General features: G+C 44.5%; 2 protein-coding genes across 2 annotated transcripts; one reads left to right on the top strand and one right to left on the bottom strand.

Annotated features, from left to right (window-relative positions):
* The first annotated feature begins 46 nt into the window (after nt 1–46).
* Nucleotides 47–9,916, top strand: LOC129834685 (TM2 domain-containing protein 3-like). Its single transcript, XM_055899901.1, has 6 exons — nt 47–204; nt 512–607; nt 734–894; nt 1,037–1,211; nt 7,141–7,216; nt 8,427–9,916. Exons 1-6 carry the CDS (start codon nt 69–71, stop codon nt 8,590–8,592), a joined length of 810 nt encoding a protein of 269 aa, XP_055755876.1. The 5' UTR covers nt 47–68; the 3' UTR covers nt 8,593–9,916.
* A 5,126-nt stretch (nt 9,917–15,042) lies between these two features.
* On the bottom strand, nt 15,043–20,770 carry larp6a (La ribonucleoprotein 6, translational regulator a). The gene is made up of 3 exons (XM_055899898.1): nt 20,008–20,770; nt 17,902–18,100; nt 15,043–17,267 (listed from the first exon to the last, which is right to left on the bottom strand). Exons 1-3 carry the CDS (start codon nt 20,736–20,738, stop codon nt 16,149–16,151), a joined length of 2,049 nt encoding a protein of 682 aa, XP_055755873.1. The 5' UTR covers nt 20,739–20,770; the 3' UTR covers nt 15,043–16,148.
* Nucleotides 20,771–23,056: the final 2,286 nt, after the last annotated feature.

Below are 23,056 nucleotides of genomic sequence, written 5' to 3'. Positions count from 1 at the left end.
AATAATCTTGACGTCAAGAAGTAAATTCATGCGTCCCCTTTAAATCGCCCACATTTGTGGGTGGGTCAATGGTATTGAAGTTGATTTACGTTAGCACAATGGCTACAGTCAGTCAGATTTGGCCATTTGAGAGAAGACGCTGCCTAAAAGCCCATGGACTCATAATATTGTTATTTTTGGATCCATGTTTTCAATGTGTAAATGGTAAGGCTATGTATATCCCAGGGCTAGGCTTCATGTGGGATTATTGTTGTTTTTTCGATGCTAGTTAGCGTAAGGCATTACATTAGCTAGCTAGCTAATAAGAACGTATTGCTAACATCCACACAATGGTTGTACGCAGGTCTATACAGACGCCTGACAAACAATTTACTGATCCTACTGTAATTTATTTGGAAGCTAGCTAACTAATGTACAATTGCTCCAGCAAGCTGTGTTGATTACCTTGCTAGCTATAACTGCTAGCTACATGATGCAACCTCCCCCTTATATGCCAACTCCTGTCTTCCAGGGTACCTGAGCTCCCCACACGTGGGCCATGAGCCCCCTTACAGCCGAGATGCTCAGCCTGTCATCACCAGCCCGGTGGTTCCTGCTCCATCATCTGGTAAAATCTCCTCCCCAGCCTCGACCCATGGGATGTTTTTGTTATGACACTGACAGTGCCTCTTTGGTATGCTGTTACTGAATGAAGTCCATGGGACAACCTATAATCTTGTGAATTATTTTGCAGCATCTCCAAATGATTCAGACAGCTATGCTTCCAAATGCCCCAGTGGGGGTCAATGCAACAGACTGCCTGCTGACTGCATCAACTGCAGCTATCACCACAACTGTCGCTATGGCAAACCAGCGTCTTTCTCTTGCAAGGCCAAGAGAGGAGTCCACTGCACAGTGAGTTCAGTTTGCCAGTTGGACACCGATTGTTCTTGACAAAGAACAAGGAACTCCATTTACAAAGAAAGTATGTAACTGTAGCACTTTGTCATTGTGCTGTTGATGCTTCAGTATGCTGTTTATTTTTCTCTGCTTGCAGGTGGCGTCGGGGAAGCAGCAGACCAACTTCTCCCTGTCTATCACGTGCCAGTTCTGCTGGCAGCTGGACCTGTCTCAGTACAGGTGCTCAAACTCAACCAGCTGTATGACCGTTGCCTGCCCTCGCAAACGCTACATCGCCACCTGCCAAGTACTGGACCACGTACACTGCTTAGGTATACACTTACTGTACAATGTCTGGTTCATTATTATTCAAATACATACACGCCCCTCCATATGTATTTGGACAGTGATATAAATAAAATAGAAAATGCTCTACTCCAGCATTTTGGATTTGAGATCAAGTGTTTCATGAGGCAACAGTCCAGAAGTATGTCACCTGTTATTTGAGGGTATTTTCATATGTATGTTTTACCATTTTATAAATGAAAGCACATTATGTATGTAGTCCCACCCATATGAAGAAGTCATAAGTATTTTGACAAAAATTAAGTATTTGATCCCATATTCCTTGCATGCAATGACTGCATCAAGCTTGTGACTCTACAAACCCCTTGGATGCATTTATAGTTTATTTTGGGAGTGTTCTGGGTTATATTCTGTCGGAAAGTAACTGAATGGTAAACGATAATTTTCTTTCTAAGTGAGTAGATAAGATACTTCTGAACACAATCCTGATAATGCCATTATTAAGAACAATCATGAATAATGAGTGAGATGCCATTCAGAGACTACAACAAAACATGCTAACCTCTCACCATTACCAATAACAGGGGAGAATATAATTTTTTGGGGGGTATGCTCTTTGTGCCTCTAACTTCTCACTCATCATTATTCATGATTGAGTCATGATTATCTATAATCATGTTAGCATCCACATGAATGTAGAAGTGTTCAGAAACATTTTCTATTCTTACTTACAATAAAAGTGACTCCAAAATGGCACAAGACATTATTCACCATTCAGTTCCTGTTGGGCAAAACAAACCGCAAATGCATCCAACAAGTTTGTAGAGTCACAAGCTTGATGTAGTTTTTGCGTGCAAGGAATATGGAGCCAAATTCTAAACTTTTGACTACACTATAAGTTAATTTGTAAAAAATACTTATGTCTTCTTCAAATGGGGGGGACTAGTTACAGGAAGCGCTTTAAGACCGGTATGTATGAAAATACCCTAAAATAAAACATTATCTCAAATCTAAAATGCTGGAGTATAGCGCCAAATGCTTCACTGTCCAAATGTGTATGGAGGGGAGTGTATACTGTCCAAGTGCGTGTGGAGGGGAGTGTATACTGTCCAAATATGTATGGAAGGGAGTGTATACTGTCCAAGTGCGTGTGGAGGGGAGTGTATACTGTCCAAATATGTATGGAAGGGAGTGTATACTGTCCAAGTGCGTGTGGAGGGGAGTGTATACTGTCCAAGTGCGTGTGGAGGGGAGTGTATACTGTCCAAGTGCGTGTGGAGGGGAGTGTATACTGTCCAAGTGCGTGTGGAGGGGAGTGTATACTGTCCAAATATGTATGGAAGGGAGTGTATACTGTCCAAGTGCGTGTGGAGGGGAGTGTATACTGTCCAAGTGCGTGTGGAGGGGAGTGTATACTGTCCAAGTGCGTATGGAAGGGAGTGTATACTGTCCAAGTGCGTATGGAAGGGAGAGTATACTGTCCAAGTGCGTATGGAAGGGAGTGTATGCTGGACTGTACACCTCTGGCCTGCTCGCCTCCCTACCTCTGAGGAAGTACAGTTCCCGCTCAGCCCAGTCAAAACTGTTCGCTGCTCTGGCACCCCAATGGTGGAACAAACTCCCTCACGACGCCAGGTCAGCGGAGTCAATCACCACCTTCCGGAGACTACTGTCCAAATACGTATGGAGGGGAGTGTATACTGTCCAAATACGTATGGAGGGGAGAGTATACTGTCCAAGTGCGTATGGAGGGGAGAGTATACTGTCCAAATGCGTATGGAGGGGAGAGTATACTGTCCAAATACGTATGGAGGGGAGAGTATACTGTCCAAATACGTATGGAGGGGAGAGTATACTGTCCAAATGCGTATGGAGGGGAGTGTATACTGTCCAAATGCGTATGGAGGGGAGTGTATACTGTCCAAATGCGTATGGAGGGGAGTGTATACTGTCCAAATACGTGTGGAGGGGAGTGTATACTGTCCAAATACGTATGGAGGGGAGTGTATACTGTCCAAATACGTATGGAGGGGAGAGTATACTGTCCAAATGCGTATGGAGGGGAGAGTATACTGTCCAAATACGTATGGAGGGGAGAGTATACTGTCCAAATACGTATGGAGGGGAGAGTATACTGTCCAAATGCGTGTGGAGGGGAGAGTATACTGTCCAAATACGTATGGAGGGGAGAGTATACTGTCCAAATACGAATGGAGGGGAGAGTATACTGTCCAAATGCGTGTGGAGGGGAGTGTATACTGTCCAAATGCGTATGGAGGGGAGTGTATACTGTCCAAATGCGTATGGAGGGGAGTGTATACTGTCCAAATGCGTATGGAGGGGAGAGTATACTGTCCAAATGCGTATGGAGGGGAGTGTATACTGTCCAAATGCGTATGGAGGGGAGTGTATACTGTCCAAATGCGTATGGAGGGGAGTGTATACTGTCCAAATGCGTATGGAGGGGAGTGTATACTGTCCAAATGCGTGTGGAGGGGAGTGTATACTGTCCAAATACGTATGGAGGGGAGAGTATACTGTCCAAATGCGTATGGAGGGGAGAGTATACTGTCCAAATGCGTATGGAGGGGAGTGTATACTGTCCAAATGCGTATGGAGGGGAGTGTATACTGTCCAAATGCGTATGGAGGGGAGTGTATACTGTCCAAATGCGTATGGAGGGGAGTGTATACTGTCCAAATGCGTATGGAGGGGAGTGTATACTGTCCAAATGCGTATGGGGGGGAGTGTATACTGTCCAAATGCGTATGGAGGGGAGTGTATACTGTCCAAATGCGTATGGAGGGGAGTGTATACTGTCCAAATGCGTATGGAGGGGAGAGTATACTGTCCAAATGCGTATGGAGGGGAGTGTATACTGTCCAAATACGTATGGAGGGGAGAGTATACTGTCCAAATACGTATGGAGGGGAGAGTATACTGTCCAAATACGTATGGAGGGGAGTGTATACTGTCCAAATACGTATGGAGGGGAGAGTATACTGTCCAAATGCGTATGGAGGGGAGAGTATACTGTCCAAATACGTGTGGAGGGGAGAGTATACTGTCCAAATACGTGTGGAGGGGAGTGTATACTGTCCAAATACGTATGGAGGGGAGAGTATACTGTCCAAATGCGTATGGAGGGGAGAGTATACTGTCCAAATGCGTATGGAGGGGAGTGTATACTGTCCAAATGCGTATGGAGGGGAGAGTATACTGTCCAAATGCGTATGGAGGGGAGTGTATACTGTCCAAATGCGTATGGAGGGGAGTGTATACTGTCCAAATGCGTATGGAGGGGAGTGTATACTGTCCAAATGCGTATGGAGGGGAGTGTATACTGTCCAAATGCGTGTGGAGGGGAGTGTATACTGTCCAAATGCGTGTGGAGGGGAGTGTATACTGTCCAAATACGTATGGAGGGGAGAGTATACTGTCCAAATGCGTATGGAGGGGAGTGTATACTGTCCAAATGCGTATGGAGGGGAGTGTATACTGTCCAAATGCGTATGGAGGGGAGTGTATACTGTCCAAATGCGTATGGAGGGGAGTGTATACTGTCCAAATGCGTATGGAGGGGAGAGTATACTGTCCAAATGCGTATGGAGGGGAGTGTATACTGTCCAAATACGTATGGAGGGGAGAGTATACTGTCCAAATACGTATGGAGGGGAGAGTATACTGTCCAAATGCGTATGGAGGGGAGAGTATACTGTCCAAATACGTGTGGAGGGGAGTGTATACTGTCCAAATACGTATGGAGGGGAGAGTATACTGTCCAAATGCGTATGGAGGGGAGAGTATACTGTCCAAATGCGTATGGAGGGGAGTGTATACTGTCCAAATGCGTATGGAGGGGAGAGTATACTGTCCAAATGCGTATGGAGGGGAGAGTATACTGTCCAAATACGTATGGAGGGGAGAGTATACTGTCCAAATGCGTATGGAGGGGAGAGTATACTGTCCAAATACGTTTGGAGGGGAGAGTATACTGTCCAAATACGTATGGAGGGGAGAGTATACTGTCCAAATGTGTGTGGAGGGGAGAGTATACTGTCCAAATACGTGTGGAGGGGAGAGTATACTGTCCAAATACGTGTGGAGGGGAGAGTATACTGTCCAAATGCGTGTGGAGGGGAGTGTATACTGTCCAAATGCGTGTGGAGGGGAGTGTATACTGTCCAAATGCGTATGGAGGGGAGTGTATACTGTCCAAATGCGTATGGAGGGGAGAGTATACTGTCCAAATGCGTATGGAGGGGAGTGTATACGGTCCAAATGCGTATGGAGGGGAGTGTATACTGTCCAAATGCGTATGGAGGGGAGTGTATACTGTCCAAATGCGTATGGAGGGGAGTGTATACTGTCCAAATGCGTGTGGAGGGGAGTGTATACTGTCCAAATACGTATGGAGGGGAGAGTATACTGTCCAAATGCGTATGGAGGGGAGAGTATACTGTCCAAATGCGTATGGAGGGGAGTGTATACTGTCCAAATGCGTATGGAGGGGAGTGTATACTGTCCAAATGCGTATGGAGGGGAGTGTATACTGTCCAAATGCGTATGGAGGGGAGAGTATACTGTCCAAATGCGTATGGAGGGGAGTGTATACTGTCCAAATACGTATGGAGGGGAGAGTATACTGTCCAAATACGTATGGAGGGGAGAGTATACTGTCCAAATGCGTATGGAGGGGAGAGTATACTGTCCAAATACGTGTGGAGGGGAGTGTATACTGTCCAAATACGTATGGAGGGGAGAGTATACTGTCCAAATACGTATGGAGGGGAGAGTATACTGTCCAAATACGTATGGAGGGGAGAGTATACTGTCCAAATACGTATGGAGGGGAGAGTATACTGTCCAAATACGTATGGAGGGGAGAGTATACTGTCCAAATGCGTATGGAGGGGAGAGTATACTGTCCAAATGCGTATGGAGGGGAGTGTATACTGTCCAAATACGTATGGAGGGGAGAGTATACTGTCCAAATACGTATGGAGGGGAGAGTATACTGTCCAAATGCGTATGGAGGGGAGAGTATACTGTCCAAATGCGTGTGGAGGGGAGAGTATACTGTCCAAATGCGTGTGGAGGGGAGAGTATACTGTCTAAGTGCGTGTGGAGGGGAGTGTATACTGTCCAAATGCGTATGGAGGGGAGTGTATACTGTCCAAATGCGTATGGAGGGGAGTGTATACTGTCCAAATGCGTATGGAGGGGAGAGTATACTGTCCAAATGCGTATGGAGGGGAGTGTATACTGTCCAAATACGTATGGAGGGGAGAGTATACTGTCCAAATACGTATGGAGGGGAGAGTATACTGTCCAAATGCGTATGGAGGGGAGAGTATACTGTCCAAATGCGTGTGGAGGGGAGAGTATACTGTCCAAATACGTATGGAGGGGAGAGTATACTGTCCAAATACGTATGGAGGGGAGAGTATACTGTCCAAATACGTATGGAGGGGAGAGTATACTGTCCAAATGCGTATGGAGGGGAGAGTATACTGTCCAAATACGTATGGAGGGGAGAGTATACTGTCCAAATGCGTATGGAGGGGAGAGTATACTGTCCAAATGCGTATGGAGGGGAGTGTATACTGTCCAAATGCGTATGGAGGGGAGTGTATACTGTCCAAATACGTATGGAGGGGAGAGTATACTGTCCAAATACGTATGGAGGGGAGAGTATACTGTCCAAATACGTATGGAGGGGAGAGTATACTGTCCAAATGCGTATGGAGGGGAGAGTATACTGTCCAAATGCGTGTGGAGGGGAGAGTATACTGTCCAAATGCGTGTGGAGGGGAGAGTATACTGTCCAAATGCGTGTGGAGGGGAGAGTATACTGTCTAAGTGCGTGTGGAGGGGAGTGTATACTGTCCAAATACGTATGGAGGGGAGTGTATACTGTGCAATGCATTCATTAAAACTGTTTTTTGTTCTCAGGTAAAAGAGTATTTCAGAAACGTTTGTACTGCAACTGGACAGGCGGGTACAAGTGGTCTACAGCACTGGCAATCAGGTAAGACTCCTGCACAAGCACACTGTTAAGGGAAGGGCTGAAACAAAAAAAGGGCTTATCTGGTTGAAAATGGCCTGTGTGGCATCGATATTAGTCAGAAGCGTTTATTTTGGTGCCAAAACTGACTACAAAGTGTAAATAGGACAACATTTTAAGTCAGTATTTTACAAAACTGAGATTTACGGAATCGAGAACAACAGCGTTTTCCTTGGGTTGGGTTTACATTTCAATTCTGCCCACACAGGACCGCTGTCTGGCATGGCTTGCAGTACTCAAATCATCCAGAGTATAGGTGCACGTTTGCTGCAGTGCACACTACCCAATCGTAGCAGCAGAATCAACCTACAGCCCTGCCCATTTCTTTACAGTCAGCAGAACTACCAATAATTGACAGTGTTGTGTTGAAAGAACAAGACTTGTTCATTAAAAACTGATGTTTTTTTCCCAACTCAAACGTTCGTGAACTAATGTTAGCCTCACAAACACAACTGTCATCAAAGATACTCTAGAAAGGAGGAAATGCATAATGCACTGAGCTTGGAATTCTTGACCAATCACTTATTGTTGTAATGCTGTGTTACGCTGTTAAGCCGTTCGTGACGCAATCCTTTGTTGAAAGTACAGTGGCTGTTTGGAATATTTTAGCTACGGTGACTGTAGAGGGACAAACAACAATAGCGGCCAGGGTATGATATAGCTAACATAACACACCCACATTGAACCACACCCCCAAGACATCTTTTTTCCTAATGAGTAGCAGAGAAACCCATGGGAAATCGGTGAGTTCAGCCCCCCTTTAAGACCTCCCCACCTGTGTTATAGATTTTTAATAGTTTCTTTGGGTTTCTTATACTTTGAATCTTTTATAAAACATCTTTATCCTTAAAATATTCATGAAAATCCTCTCATTTGTAAAGTAAATGAGTGACTTGGTAGCATAACAGGACACATAAGGACAAAACAAGCCGTGATGATGAAGGTTAAAAACAGCGAGTGTCCGTCCTACCGCCTCTGACAACAGAACATCAGCCGTCATTTTCTTTTAATTTCCAGACAATTGTACACATTGACTTGCCACCCTTTGTCAACACCAAGCAGGCTTACGGCCGACATTCAATATGGTGCGCCTTCCCGCTTAGATGTCTTTGTCTTCTATGCTCTTCACTGTTACCAGTAGAATCCCAGTTGTTATTGTTGTTTCTATTTGCAGCATTACACTAGGTGGATTTGGAGCTGACCGGTTCTATCTAGGCCAGTGGAGAGAGGGTCTGGGCAAGCTGTTCAGCTTCGGTGGCCTGGGCATCTGGACCCTGATTGATGTGCTGCTGATTGGGGCGGGCTATGTGGGGCCAGCCGATGGCTCCCTCTACATCTGAGACCTGTGATTGATGCCCACTCCATGATGGTTGTAGGGTTGATACCCTCTCCTTTTCAGTTTAGACTGTTTGACTATAAAGATCCACCCCATGGAGATGCCATCCCATTATCACACTGTCTGCCTGCCCAAACTCCCACTGTCTGCAAAGACTGACTGACTTGCTGACTTGTCCCATCTGCCACCAGTGCAGCTTCACGGTCAGCCTTGTCAGGTCCGCCTCTAGATCATCAAGCCAAGCATCCTTCACTGATATACTGTAATACAAGCTGCACTGAGCATCGTTTTGGAGTTGTTTGATTAATAGTGATTAGAGTTGGTCAGGCTGATATGGACTGACTGGAGAATGGGTGGTAGGCACAGTTGAGCAGTACTTGGAATTATATTGTAACTATAGCCACCTATGGTGCTCCTTACTCACTGCACGGTCATGCATAGGAGACCAGTAACCATGGCTACAGAACACAACATTTCGTTATTATTATACCACCGATAACAGAAACAAAAAGTGCTTGGAAGAAAAGCAGTGTTTCTTCCCTGCAGGTTTTGTAAAAGCATGTGGCACCTGCTAAGTGTGGTGGACGGTAATGTGCATCAGTGGATAGCAGATCAACCTGTCAGTGTTCTCTCTGCAAAGCAACCAGCAAAAAAATACTTGAACGGTTATTTTCTTTGGAGTGTTATGTGGTTGGGATACAGATTTGGGGAAATGACATGGTGGTTATTATAGCTGAGGCTTATATTGTGTATTTATATTTATTGCATTGTGGATGTGCACCACAGGAGGCTGTTGAGGGGAGGACGGCTCATAATAATGACTGGAACGGAGCAAATGGCATTAAACACATGGAAACCACGTATTTGATACTATTCCGCCCCACACATTACCATGAGCCCGTCCTCCCCAATTAAGGCGCCACCAACCTTCTGTGATCTGCATATTTCAGATTTCAGCATTACATGGCATTGCGCTACAGCTCTGCATGCCCAAAACACACAAAAATCTGTTCTTGTAAAGCTGTGCAGGCTTAAACTAGGTCACTAACTGGTTCAGAATGGTTTTAGTACTTGTTTTCAAAGAACTTGTATAACACTTTTTGTTCTTCATATAGCTTTCATGATATTATTGTTCATCGCTAATCGCCCAGCCCAAATGGTTACGATATGTAGCCTCCCATATCCAGAGCTTGAGTATGTGTGCAGCACAAACTGGTAACCTATATTTCTGGTGAAAATGTGTTCATGTTCTGGATTAAAAAAAAATGGAACACTGTAATGACAAAGATGTTTAAGAAAATTGTAAATATTAAACTTGTGAAATGTTATTGAGCTTTGTGCCTTATTGTCTTATTGTGTTAGTATTGTCTAGTATTATAAGCATACTTGAATTAACAAAATCATCTGGTGATGATTGACTTAGAATTCACCTCTGTGCTTTTTCACACAGTAAAATACCCTGCCTCATTGTAACGATACTGTGTCACATCTTTGAGGCAGTGCCGTTGGATACAGAAATACAGAAAGAGAAGCTCACTCCCGTAATTCAACATCTCACTGACTAATGGTTATGTGAATACATACACCATATTACATACAATACCTTCTGCATTGGTCCTAGCATTGCTAGCATGTGTTAGCGCTTCTCATTGGCTGTTCTGCAGTAAACGTCTGTATACGCTCCCCAGTTCCTCTCTCCCACATCACTTACTGTTATGTACCACCTCCAACAGAATATAAGTGTTTGGCCCCATTAATGTTTGAGCTGAATCGACTGACCGCCACCTCTACATTTTGGCTGGCAAGGCTACCCAGTTAGAATAATAAATACCAGTCATCCTCGGTGCCACATATCTCACTGAGCATGAATACAACCTGTAAGAAATTGTTTCATATTGGGTTATGTATTTTTAACCAAACACTTGTTCTCAGTTGAGGCTGACGTTTATCTCAACGAGTAGCATCTTAAAATACAATGGCAATAGAACCACCATATCACCTAGTAATTTCCGATAAAAACATAAAAATACTGTCCAATCGGTGATACGAATCATGGATGCTATACTAGACCATCAGTGCTGAACAGAACAGGGTGATAGTTTAATTAAATTAAAGTCTTACTGGGTTAATTGACATTTATGGAAACATTGTGAATATCATTACTCCTATGAGCACATGTGAGTTCTCTTAAGTAATAGGACAGCCATTTGCATGTTCAAATCCATTGAGAGTTAACAATGCTAGATGAATCAGAACACAACTTCCATTGTAGTGAAATCCCCAATGATTAGTTTATAATTGCTAATCGTGAGTGATGAAGACAAAAGATTGTTCATTCATTCCCATCTTATGCAATAAACAATTAGTTTGGCATAATTTCACTGGATCTCCCAGCAACAGCAGTAGGCTACTGGTTCCTAGGATGTTATACAGCATACTGAACAAAAATATAAACGTCCCATGTTTCATGAGCTGAAATAAAAGATCACAGAAATGTTCCATAGCCACAAAAAGCTTAATTCGCTCAAATTTTGTGCACATCCTTGTTAGTGAGCATTTCTCCTTTGCTAAGATAATTAATCCACCTGACAGTTGTGGCATATCAAGAAGCTACTTAAACAGTATGATCATTACACGGTGTGTCTTGTGCTGGGGACAAAAGGCCACTCTAAAATGTGAAGTTTTGTCACAACACAATGCCACAACACAATGCCACAGATGTCTCAACTTTTGAAGGAGCGTGCAATTGACATGCTCACTGCAGGAATGTCCACGTGAGCGTTTGCCAGATAATTTCTCTATCAAATCAAATCTAATTTTATTTGTCACATACACATGGTTAGCAGATGTTAATGCGAGTGTAGCGAAATGCTTGTGCTTCTAGTTCCGACAATGCAGTAATAACCAACGAGTAATCTAACCTAACAATTCCACAACTACTACCTTATACACACAAGTGTAAAGGGATAAAGAATATGTACATAAAGATATATGAATGAGTGATGGTACAGAACGGCATAGGCAAGATGCAGTAGATGGTATCGAGTACAGTATATACATATGAGATGAGTAATGTAGGGTATGTAAACATAAAAGTGCATAGTTTAAAGTGGCTAGTGATACATGTATTACATAAAGATGGCAAGATGCAGTAGATGATATAGAGTACAGTATATACATAAACATTATATTGAGTGGCATTGTTTAAAGTGGCTAGTGATACATTTTTGATCAATTTCCATTATTATAGTGAGCTGGAGTTGAGTCAGTATGTTGGCAGCAGACACGCGATGTTAGTGGTGGCTGTTTAACAGTCTGATGGCCTTGAGATAGAAGCTGTTTTTCAGTCTCTCGGTCCCTGCCTTGATGCACCTGCACTGACCTCGCCTTCTGGATGATAGCGGGGTGAACAGGCAGTGGCTTGGGTGGTTGTTGTCCTTGATGATCTTTATGGCCTTCCTGTGACATCGGGTGGTGTAGGTGTCCTGGAGGGCAGGTAGTTTGCCCCCAGTGATGCGTTGTGCAGACCTCACTACCCTCTGGAGAGCCTTACGGTTGTGGGCGGAGCAGTTGCCGTACCAGGCGGTGATACAGCCCGACAGGATGCTCTCGATTGTGCATCTGTAGAAGTTTGTGAGTGCTTTTGGTGACAAGCCACATTTTTTCAGCCTCCTGAGGTTGAAGAGGCGCTGCTGCGCCTTCTTCACAACGCTGTCTGTGTGGGTGGACCAATTCAGTTTGTCCGTGATGTGTACGCCGAGGAACTTAAAACTTACTACCCTCTCCACTACTGTCCCGTCGATGTGGATAGGGGGGTGCTCCCTCTGCTGTTTCCTGAAGTCCACAATCATTTCCTTTGTTATGTTGACGTTGAGTGTGAGGTTATTTTCCTGACACCACACTCTGAGGGCCCTCACCTTCTCCCTGTAGGCCGTCTCGTCGTTGTTGGTAATCAAGCCTACCACTGTAGTGTCGTCCGCAAACTTGATGATTAAGTTGGAGGCGTGCATGGCCACGCAGTCGTGGGTGAACAGGGAGTACAGGAGAGGGCTCAGAACGCACCCTTGTGGGGCCCCAGTGTTGAGGATCAGCGGGGTGGAGGTGTTGTTACCTACCCTCACCACCTGGGGGTATCCCGTCAAGTCCAGTACCCAGTTGCACAGGGCGGGGTCGAGACCCAGGGTCTCGAGCTTGATGACGAGTTTGGAGGGTACCATGGTGTTAAATGCTGAGCTGTAGTCGATGAACAGCATTCTCACATAGGTATTCCTCTTGTCCAGATGGGTTAGGGCAGTGTGCCGTCTGGTTGCGATTGCGTCGTCTGTGGACCTATTGGGGCGGTAAGCAAATTGGAGTGGGTCTAGGGTGTCAGGTAGGGTGGAGGTGATATGGTCCTTGACTAGTCTCTCAAAGCACTTCATGATGACGAAAGTGAGTGCTACGGGGCGGTAGTCGTTTAGCTCAGTTACCTTAGCTTTCTTGGGAACAGGAACAATGGTGGCCCTCGTGAAGCATGTGGGATCAGCAGACTGGGATAAGGATTGATTGAATATGTCCGTAAACACACCAGCCAGCCGGTCTGCACATGCTCTGAGGACGCGGCTGGGGATGCCGTCTGGGTCTGCAGCCTTGCGAGGGTTAACACGTTTAAATGTTTTACTCACGTCGGCTGCAGTGAAGGAGAGTCCGCAGGTTTTGGTAGCGGGCCGTGTCAGTGGCACTGTATTGTCCTCAAAGCGAGAAAATAAGTTATTTAGTCTGTCTGGGAGCAAGACATCCTACCATAAGCCGTCTCCAATGTCATTTTATAGAATTTGGAAGTACGTTCAATAGGCCTCAACTGCAGACCACATGTATAGCGTTCTGTGGGCCAGCGGTTTACTGATGTCAACGTTGTGAACAGAGTGCCTCATGGTGGTGGAGTTATGGAATGGCCAGACAACACAATTGCATTTTACCAATGACAATTTGAATGCACGGAGATCCCATAAAGAGATCCTGAGGCCCATTGTCATACCATTCATCTGCCACCAACTCATGTTTCAGCATAATGCACCGACCCATGTCGCAAGGATCTGTAGGTTTTAGGTTTTATTTATTCGCACCAAAGACAAGCGAAAGACAAAACAGTACTGCTAAAAACTGCTAAAAATGGTGTGCAGGTGAGGTTAGAAGCCCAAAAGAGCTTATATGTGAACCACACCACAAATATAAGTATAAAAAGTTTGTTCAATCAGTTAAGCCAAGTATATGAATTATAATTGTACATAATATACTCAGTAAACAAAAAGTGTGATTGTGAGTTAGGCTACATAGAGGGATTATTGGGTAGTTTGGTTCATCAAGCTGACCAGATGAGGTTTTGGCAATGTGAAGAAAAGAATGAGTATTGTACCTCTGTATATGATAGAGAATTAACTATGTGAGGTGGGGAGGGTGAAGGTTATTTGTCTTATATAGATGGATTTCAGAATTAACCTTGATGAATCCATTAAAAGGTTTAGGTAAACTGTCTGGGAGGTACACAATTCCTGGAAGCTGAAAATGTCCCAATTCTTCCATGGCATGCATACCATTGAGCATGTTTGGGATGCTCTGGATTGACGTGTACGACAGCGTGTTCAAATTCCCGCCAATATACAGCAATTTCGCACAGCCATTGAAGGGGATTGGGACAATATTCCACAGGCCACAATCAGCCTGATCAACTGTACGTGAAGGAGATGAGTCTCGCTGCATGAGGAAAATGGTCACACCAGATACTGACTGGTTTTCTGATCCACGCCCCTACTTAAAAATCCTAAGTTCTGTGACCAACAGATGCATATCTGTATTCCCAATCACGTGAAATCCATACATGTGGGCCTAATGAATGCATTTCAATTGATTGATTTTCTTATATGAACCATTATATCTTTTTATCACTAGTTCTGACTTCCAATAGTCATACAGTAATAAGTTGATACATGTAGTATCTGTAACCTGATGAAGCTGGATCACACATCTGATTTCATAGCATCTCAGCGAGATACTGGATTTGCTTCAGACCTTTATGGTTGCTAAGGAACATTTGAAAGCAATACCAATTAGATCCAGCTATGTAACAGACCTGAATAGTAGCCTGTGTTATCAAGTCTGACTGAAATCTGTACATTTGTTACCCAATTTTGCAGTGAACGCTGGTATTGATACTAACATCCACGCTTTCTTCCAGCTCATGCGCTTCTCATCTGTGCAGTCAATCTCATGTGATAATGGTGGATCATTGTGGAATGTAGCCAATAAGCCACTTGTCAGTCTTTTGCATGTGATTAGAGTATTATAGGGTATTAATTTAAATCTTGCACAATCATGTAAGCTAATAAACACTTGACCTTGCGTTAGGAAGGGGCATCAATCCAATTCGGCCTGTGTTCCTAATCGAAAGGAAATTAAAATGTTGCCACAAGCCAAATGCAATTTTAGTGATTTATTTTGTACAATAAAGAAAATGCACTGCACATTACCCCAGCTCAGATGTCAAGGCAAGCGTTCAAGAGCATCTGCATTTTGCACTCAAACCTGAACATTACATCCCTCATATACCCCACTACCAGCATGCTACACTGATTAACCCAACGTAGCAGGCGTAAAAGCAACGCCTGAAACCAGATCCCCTACATACTGGTCTTGACAAGAAACAATTTAAATAAAAAAACTTTAATAAAAATAAAAGTGTCAGGGGAGTTTCTCTTCTACACTGTTCAACCAATCCAGCAAATGAGGAGGAGTTAAGATGAAGTGGCATCTTGTTAACGTCCAAAAGCGGAAGTCGTGTCACAGGCTCTTTCCATTTCCCCTGGAAACCAGAACATCCAGTTGGGGACTCGGCAGAGGCTATACACTGATAAACAGATTCCAGCCATCCAGTATTTTTAATTTTTGCAGAGCTAGGAGTGGAAGCAAGTTAGGCATCCAGGAAACAATTAAATTAAAAAGGCAAAATAAAAAAGTAGTCCATGTGATAACTGTTCAACCTTCTGGCAGGGAAAGTATGGCCACAGTTTAAGAAGCAAATAACATTGATACTCACAATAGACGCATTTGGCGATATCCACGCCATGTGCCCATACCACTGTTCACACCATCCATACAATATGTTATGAGATTTTACACACATACTTTAAGACTGAGGACACTGGAAACTTTCCAATAAAAAAGTCAAATACGATTACCGGAGTACATCTCCGCCCACCCCATGCACAACTCCTCAGATGGCAATGGAGATGACAAATACCATTACTCTGGTGTCAAATACAGTACTCAACTTTGAATTTCATAAACTCAAATGTATCTTAAATATTCATAAATTAGGCATCACCATGTTTTTAAACAAAATATTGTATAAAAGTATAACAAAGACTGACACAACTCCAAACTATAACAGAACAAATCTACGATCATTCAAATGTGGGGCAGGGGATGAAGAATGTCATTGTAGTGGCCAAAGGACTGGGTCAAATCTCATCGCTGTACTCAGTGTACTGCTTTAGAACTGGGGGCATAGGGGGGGTCCGAGTGTCAGGTTTGGGTAGAAGCAGTCTTCTCTCCCATCTCAGCAACACAAATGGACACACCACAGTGAAAACCACGTGTTCCATCAGGCCCGCGCGGTAGCCGCATTACGCCTGGCGGAAGCCCGTCTGCACCCTGGATCTTTCGACCCAGCATGGGGCTCCCTACTGGGCTGCTCTCCTGGGAGGCAACCTGCCTGCGCCTCTGGACCCAGGGGCTACCGGACGGCGTCAGGCTGCTGTCTGAGGAGTAGTCCGCCCAACGTCGCCCAGCCTCAGGGCTCAGTCTGCCTTCACTGGCCAAAGGAGACTTATGGGAGTGGGGAGACTTGCGTTGGGAGCATGGGCTGGCCCGGGGGCTCGACCAGGGGCTGGTGCGTGGGGACACAGCTGGGCTCAGGTGATTGTTCTGGAAGGCGGCACCCCCTCCAGTGGGACTTAGCTTATTGACAGAGCAGGATTTGCGGGCCAGTCTGGGGGAGGTGGGGTTGCTCTCAGTCTCTGAGGAGCTACAGGCAGAGTCGTCGAGATACTGAAGCTCCCGTACCCGACTGTTGAGTGAGTGACTCTTCCTCATTCCTCCTACTCCCTCGTCGCACTGACGCTGATCTTTGGGCACCTTCTTCTTGGGAGGCTTGGTGCCGATCAGGACCACCTTCAACCCCAGAGACCCTGTCCCCTCATCGCTGACCACAGCCTCGTTGGCTTTGACTGCAGCCTCCACCTCCTCATACTCCACGATGGCACACTCCTCAGTGCCCAGCTGTGTGTAGCGGCCACTCAGCTTCTTCAGGTCGGCTGGCAGGTCCTTGCCAGGCTTCAGCACCCTCACAGAGGCAATGGCGCCATATGTTCCAAACGCTTTCAGCAGCAGCTTCATCAGTTGTTCCTGTTGGGTAGCGCCACCATCACGCCCATCGCCAGCCCCACCCTCCATCGCCACACCCAGCTCTGGCCAGCTCTGCAGCTCGCTGAGTAGCAGCATACGGCTTGGCAGAGACTCGCTGGAAAACACAGGCACGGTTGATCTGCGACGCACTTTGCGTCCCTCATCGTTTAGCTCAAGTATTGTCGAGTGGCGCAGAGCATATGCAGTTGTTCGCCAGTCTCGTGTCAAGTGCTTCACCTGGGAAGAAAATAACTGTTAGAGATAATCGGAAGCAAAAGTCAGTACTTTTACAGGCAGCATCCTGTATGATAGAACTTCCTTGGTTTTATCATACATCCTGAAAACTAAAAAGCCTTTGTTCTGATAGCAGTATGATAACATAAGCAGCCACAGATCTAGAATGAGATTATTTCTATGTAATCAACAGCTATCAAAAGGCAAATCTCAAGTTACTGGCTACCACAGAAGTGTTGTTTAACAATTCCTAAAATATTTTATTTTATTTTTTAAATACAGAAACAAATAGTGCAGTTATTGTTAGCTCCTCTTAGAAACGAAATAAACATTTACAGTATTCACGCAGCTGTGAACATTAGAAATTAAACCAGTAGGAGAAAAACACAGATCTTATTCTTGGAAGTGTAAACTGAAAAAGGAAACAGCTAAAATCAATGAGTATGTATGAGCCTCATTCACACCAGATGCTCCCGCCTCCAACCCATGTGAGAAAGCACTTCCTAGCCCCAACGGCTTGCCATATTGACACTAGGAACAGCTGTTGCATTCAGTTATATGAGCCCCCAGGGTATTCAATTGATATTCCAATTTCAAAATCAAGAAACCAAACTGTCAGCAGCAGATCAAACATTACCTTCTTGAAGGAGGTGAGCAGTTTGACACTGACGAAGCCCAGCTTGTTGCGTCGGACGTGTTTGAGCAGGAAGGCATCGTGTTCCAGGTTCTCATCCGACAGGTAGTACTCGATCTGGGCCACCAGCTTCTGGGTCAGCTCTGGGTCTGGGGGCTGCCAGCTCTCCTCCTCCAGCTCACCGCCACTCGTGCCAGCGCCACTGAGAAAGAAAACGGATAACATACCAGTTCACAGAGACAAGGCAGGAGCTTAACCGATTTGGCAGGAGAACTGATCAAAACAGCCTCAGTCATTACCCATGGCAACATGCTGAAAAGAGCTGCCATCTTGACTCTTTCCTCAGATTTCATTTTCAGATTCTTCCTGTGACAGTAGTGACAGGCTGCTTAACCATGGTGTGACCGTCACACTGCTCTCTGCCAGAACCTCAACACCACAGGGTGTCCCACCAACATGAACAGAAATCGTTAAGACCTCCATCTGAAGAGTGCAGAGTCACTGATCTCCACACTACATGCCTCCCCCACAGGGACAGGGCTATTTACCATATCAGCCAGACTTTAAAATCAAACAATGCAGTCATTTACTGCCTACAACACCAAATCAAAGGTTTAATCAAAGCTCTATTGACAGAGGGCTTTAACATTTGCACAGGTATGCCAGGCCGGCATTGCCAGCTGCAATAAGAGTGAAGGTCTGAATGACATTACCGTGTGGATGAGTCATCCTCCTCACACAGTGATCCCATACCACAGGCTAGGCAAGACACTGGTCGAACCCCCCAGACAGAACAGACAACGTAATGATCACAGCATCCAACCCACTGTTTTAAAGACAGGGGAAGCCCTACGCAACACCGCCCCCGCACACTCCACTGTAAAGGGACCAATTATTGTAGACCGAGTCATCCTCTGCGATTCTCCCCTGCCACAATTAACTGGTCAAGAGTATCAACGAGTAGTTCACTGGTTACAAAAGTATCACGTGAAAACTGAAATGTTCCATGCCCCCAAACAAGTGCAACATTGTTGCAAGTGAGGAACACCACAAGACTGACTATGATGTATTGGCTGACCTGGCTAAGAATATCCATTCATTTCAGACTACCTAAATTAAACATACCAACCAAGTAGCCTATACGTTAGCACTGGGTCACAGGATTTTGCAAGGGCAAAAATAGCCAGCCTGGTCTCAGACTAGACATCACATAGTAAATGTAAATCTGAACACTCAATTTAGTAGAATATGTTTTGTTTGGTTAAGACAGAAGGTTAGTTAAGGCAAAAAACTAAAGTATGGTGGTTAGTCGGCAAACCTCTAGCAATCCAAAGGTTGTACGTTAGAATTTAATCACGGATTACTTTTTAGCTACTTTGCATGATAGGTAACCCTTTCCCTTTAACCCAGTGTTTCCCAACGCAAGTCCTCGAGTACCCCCAACAGTATGCATTTGTATTGTAGCCCATGGACAAGCAGACGTTATTCTACTTGTCATTAAATTAGGCCCTCACATTTGTCAGAGGCTACAACACAAATGTGTGCTGTTGTGGGGGGGGGGGGGGGGAATACTAGAGAATCACTGCTTTAACCACCTAACTAACATAAACCACAACAAAGCGGAAAAATATAAACGTGGAATTCAAAACAAGTCACGTTGCAAATTTGTAATATTGTACGAATTATAATTCCTAACATGTCACACAAAATGGATGATGACATCCACAAATGAATACATACCATATGAAACGTCACATCTCATACTAATAGGCGTGTCCAGGATTCACATTTACTATGTTACGTCTACCTCCGAGTCCTGGTTGAAATAGCAGGGGATGACGCAGGGGAATTAGAGCAATGTGTAAAGGTACCATCCAAATCGGCCTCTCTTACGTCAGTGGGATTACAATGCCCGTCTACAGGTGGTTAGAAGCTGTCTGGCAATTACCATAGCCCTTCACTGTGGAATTGAAGTTCACACTAAAATAACACACCAAACAAAATAAAGTATTGCAGTATTTTAGCCTACGAGGTTTATTCCAATAACAAACAATCAGACATGCCATTAGTAAGTTAGTCAGACATGCCATTAGAAGACAAAGCATTTACCTGGATTTATCATGTCTTCCAAACTCATCTTCACTACAGCTGCCTCCGAGGAAATCGAGATTGTTTGAGGACACCTCCTCCTCTGGTTCCTCGTCGTCTGCCGCCTGAATAGCCACTGTTATCGTCACTTGAGTCCCCATCTCTTGCAGGTGTTGATCCACAATTACCACCTCATCGATTTCCCGTCCCGCTGACGAACCTGATACAGATTCGATATGTTTCCGAAACTCCATGGTGGCACTCGTCATTTTATCCGAAATAAATGCGTTTTCTCCCGGTTTGTTCACTTTCTCCTCGGCTACACCAGTGGTAGTGCTTTCCTGAATGCCTTTATTCCTTGTACTACAACAATTGAAGTCTGCAGAACACGGGGCACATTCACCTCGACGCCTTTGACACCCACACGGGTGGATGGTCAAGGAAGTCCCGAAGATGCGCTCCACAGCTGGCCAGAGCCCCCAAATTTTACCCCACGGAGAACCCTGGGGTGGCGTGGAGTTAGCAGCTAGCGAGACGCAGCTAGGAGCTGGGGAGACCGAGGGGATGGAGCCGTCTTGTGTTGTTACTTCCTGATATGTAAGAAGCGATCTGCTTTTGAAACGAGCTCTGGGATTGGGCCATGTCATCTTTCCGCACTCATCCCCAACCCACCAGCAAAACCCAAGATGAAGCCAAGAGGGAGGGAGGAGAAAATGGAGACAACGGATAAATGCGTTTACCAATGCTTGCATTTTTGTGTATTTTTCCCTTTGCCACTATTTCTAGTTAAGAAATGGCTGCTATTTCACACGTGTCCTAAATAGGGGGAAGTAGAAGTGTAAATTACACGTGCTGTTCCGCAATTGGGGAAATTGCAATGCACCAATCATGAAGGCCGACCCATTTATTTGAACCTGCAAATTGGATAATAGGCTTTTAGCGTTAGACCGCAGGGGTTGTTGAGGGATTTGCTGTGGGGAAGGACACAAATAAATGACACCAGTGTATACAGTGTCATGAGGCATTACTGTCAGCAGTGGCTTTTACTATGAGATGATGTGTAGGCCTATAAAAAGTAGCCCTTTGCAACAAAATTATTAACACAGATTTGAAGATGTCAGGATTTGGCATTGGTAATGCCAATGATCCAATTCATGATCTATTATCTCCAAACCTTTAGTGCGCTTATGACACTCGCTGACTGTTTTTAATTGTAGGTGTGTATCATATCCTACATGGACTCTTAAACCATCACCCACACCACAACTGCTACACCATTGCTAATACTGTTGCCAAGCCTGGGATTACTTAATGTTTTTTCCACCCTGTTGGCAAGAGTTGTACAGCTGGTGGACTGACTCATACTCTGAAGCACATGTCCTGCTGCAGCAGCCACAGTGGCAGTGTCATACCTCCCAGTGCCACAAGCCAGGAGCAGACATCAATCAGATAATGGCCCTGCAGGAAGATGTTCCAAACAACCCTTCAACAGCTTATCTGTCAGGTGTCTGCAGCAGGAAACAACCCCAATAGAGGCATGGGTTGCGCCCCAACAGAGACATGGGTTGCGCCCCAACAGAGACATGGGTTGCACCCCAAATGGCACCATATTCCATTTAAAGTGCACTACAATTGACCAGGGCACATAGGGAATAGGCTGCTATTTGGGACACCCTTGGCAGGAGTAAGCTGATTTGCTGTAAACTGAGCTGAGTTAAAATGAGCACCTCTTTCTTGATCAGAGAGCTGGTATTTCCTCTTTGTCCAGATTGAATGCAATTGTGACTTCTATTCGCCTGCACTTAACATTCAACAACAAGGGTGTACTTTTGTAATCCTTATCGCCACTAGAAACATCTTACATATGTTGATTTATTTTAAATGTACACATGTTTTTGTCTGTATGATTTTGTCCATTCTGGACATCTGGATAGAGAAAGCTTTACAAGGTTTAATTTACCATCTACACTTCAGTTATATCTTATATGTGTTTTTACTGTGTCCCAATTGTGAAGAATCTGAAGGGAAGTATATAAATCAGTAGTCATGAGATTCTTAGGAACGTTGTGAAACATTTTGCTTTTTGAGCTTGTGAATGTGATGCAATCTTTCACAAAATCATCTGATACATGATTGGGCAATCCTGCCTTGAATGAAAGACATTTGGAGTAAAGTTGAAGGAAAATATGCATGTATGTCTTTGCAAATATACATGCCCTGGTGATAATAGAGAATCCTTTGTGAGTCTGTCCAAGGTGACTGCCAGAAGGTGTGTGTTTCTCATCCATGCACACATGTACGTAAGCTATTACTGTATGTGGAACAAACTGACACTGTGGGGCCAGAATCCAGCACCTTTCTTTGACAGAAAATCTCTATTGTTCGCATTCTGTAAATGCCCGGTGCTGTAACCTACAGTATATAACTACCTACTGATATTTAAGGGTTTGCTTAATGTTATAGTCAACAAAAAATACAATGTTTCTTTTTTTGTCTTATTCAGGATTCTGTTACTCCCTAAAGGATGCTAGATCTTATGTTTTTCGATTTACAGATGAGTGCAGCATTTTACTTCTGCTCCACATCACTCCCTCATTCTGAGTCAGACAAGATATTTATAGACCGCTGTACCCCAGAGAGCTCTGACTGGCCAAGTCCCCATGCATAATACATAATGACAGACAATTTACATTGATCCCTGTGTCTTAGAGGCATGTTTTTTATTGGCAATTGTGAGATATATATCACATTCATACAATCCACTTCATCATGCCCTTATAAAATGCCTCCAGAAGTGGTTGACTGCAGAACCATAATTATGAGCTTTGATGTGGGACAATTATCTCTGAACTATGCTGACCATTATTTTTTGTGTATGTGGTAAATAAATGATTACAAAAGTGACATTGTGTCACAACAGAAGTAGGTAGGTCAATTGTGGAAGAACTGTCATTTATATAGAGCATTCCATTATCTGCTTGTCACATAAGATTACAACATCATCTCCCACAAATTTGTCAGTTTTATGAATAGATGATCCTTGTGATGAGCATGTGTGTGGGATGTCGCT

Source organism: Salvelinus fontinalis, chromosome 35 (genome assembly GCF_029448725.1).
Source record: "Salvelinus fontinalis isolate EN_2023a chromosome 35, ASM2944872v1, whole genome shotgun sequence".
NCBI classification, from domain to species: Eukaryota; Metazoa; Chordata; class Actinopteri; order Salmoniformes; family Salmonidae; genus Salvelinus; species Salvelinus fontinalis.
Note: the sequence above shows the minus strand (reverse complement) of the source record. Positions and strands in the feature narration are given on the sequence as shown.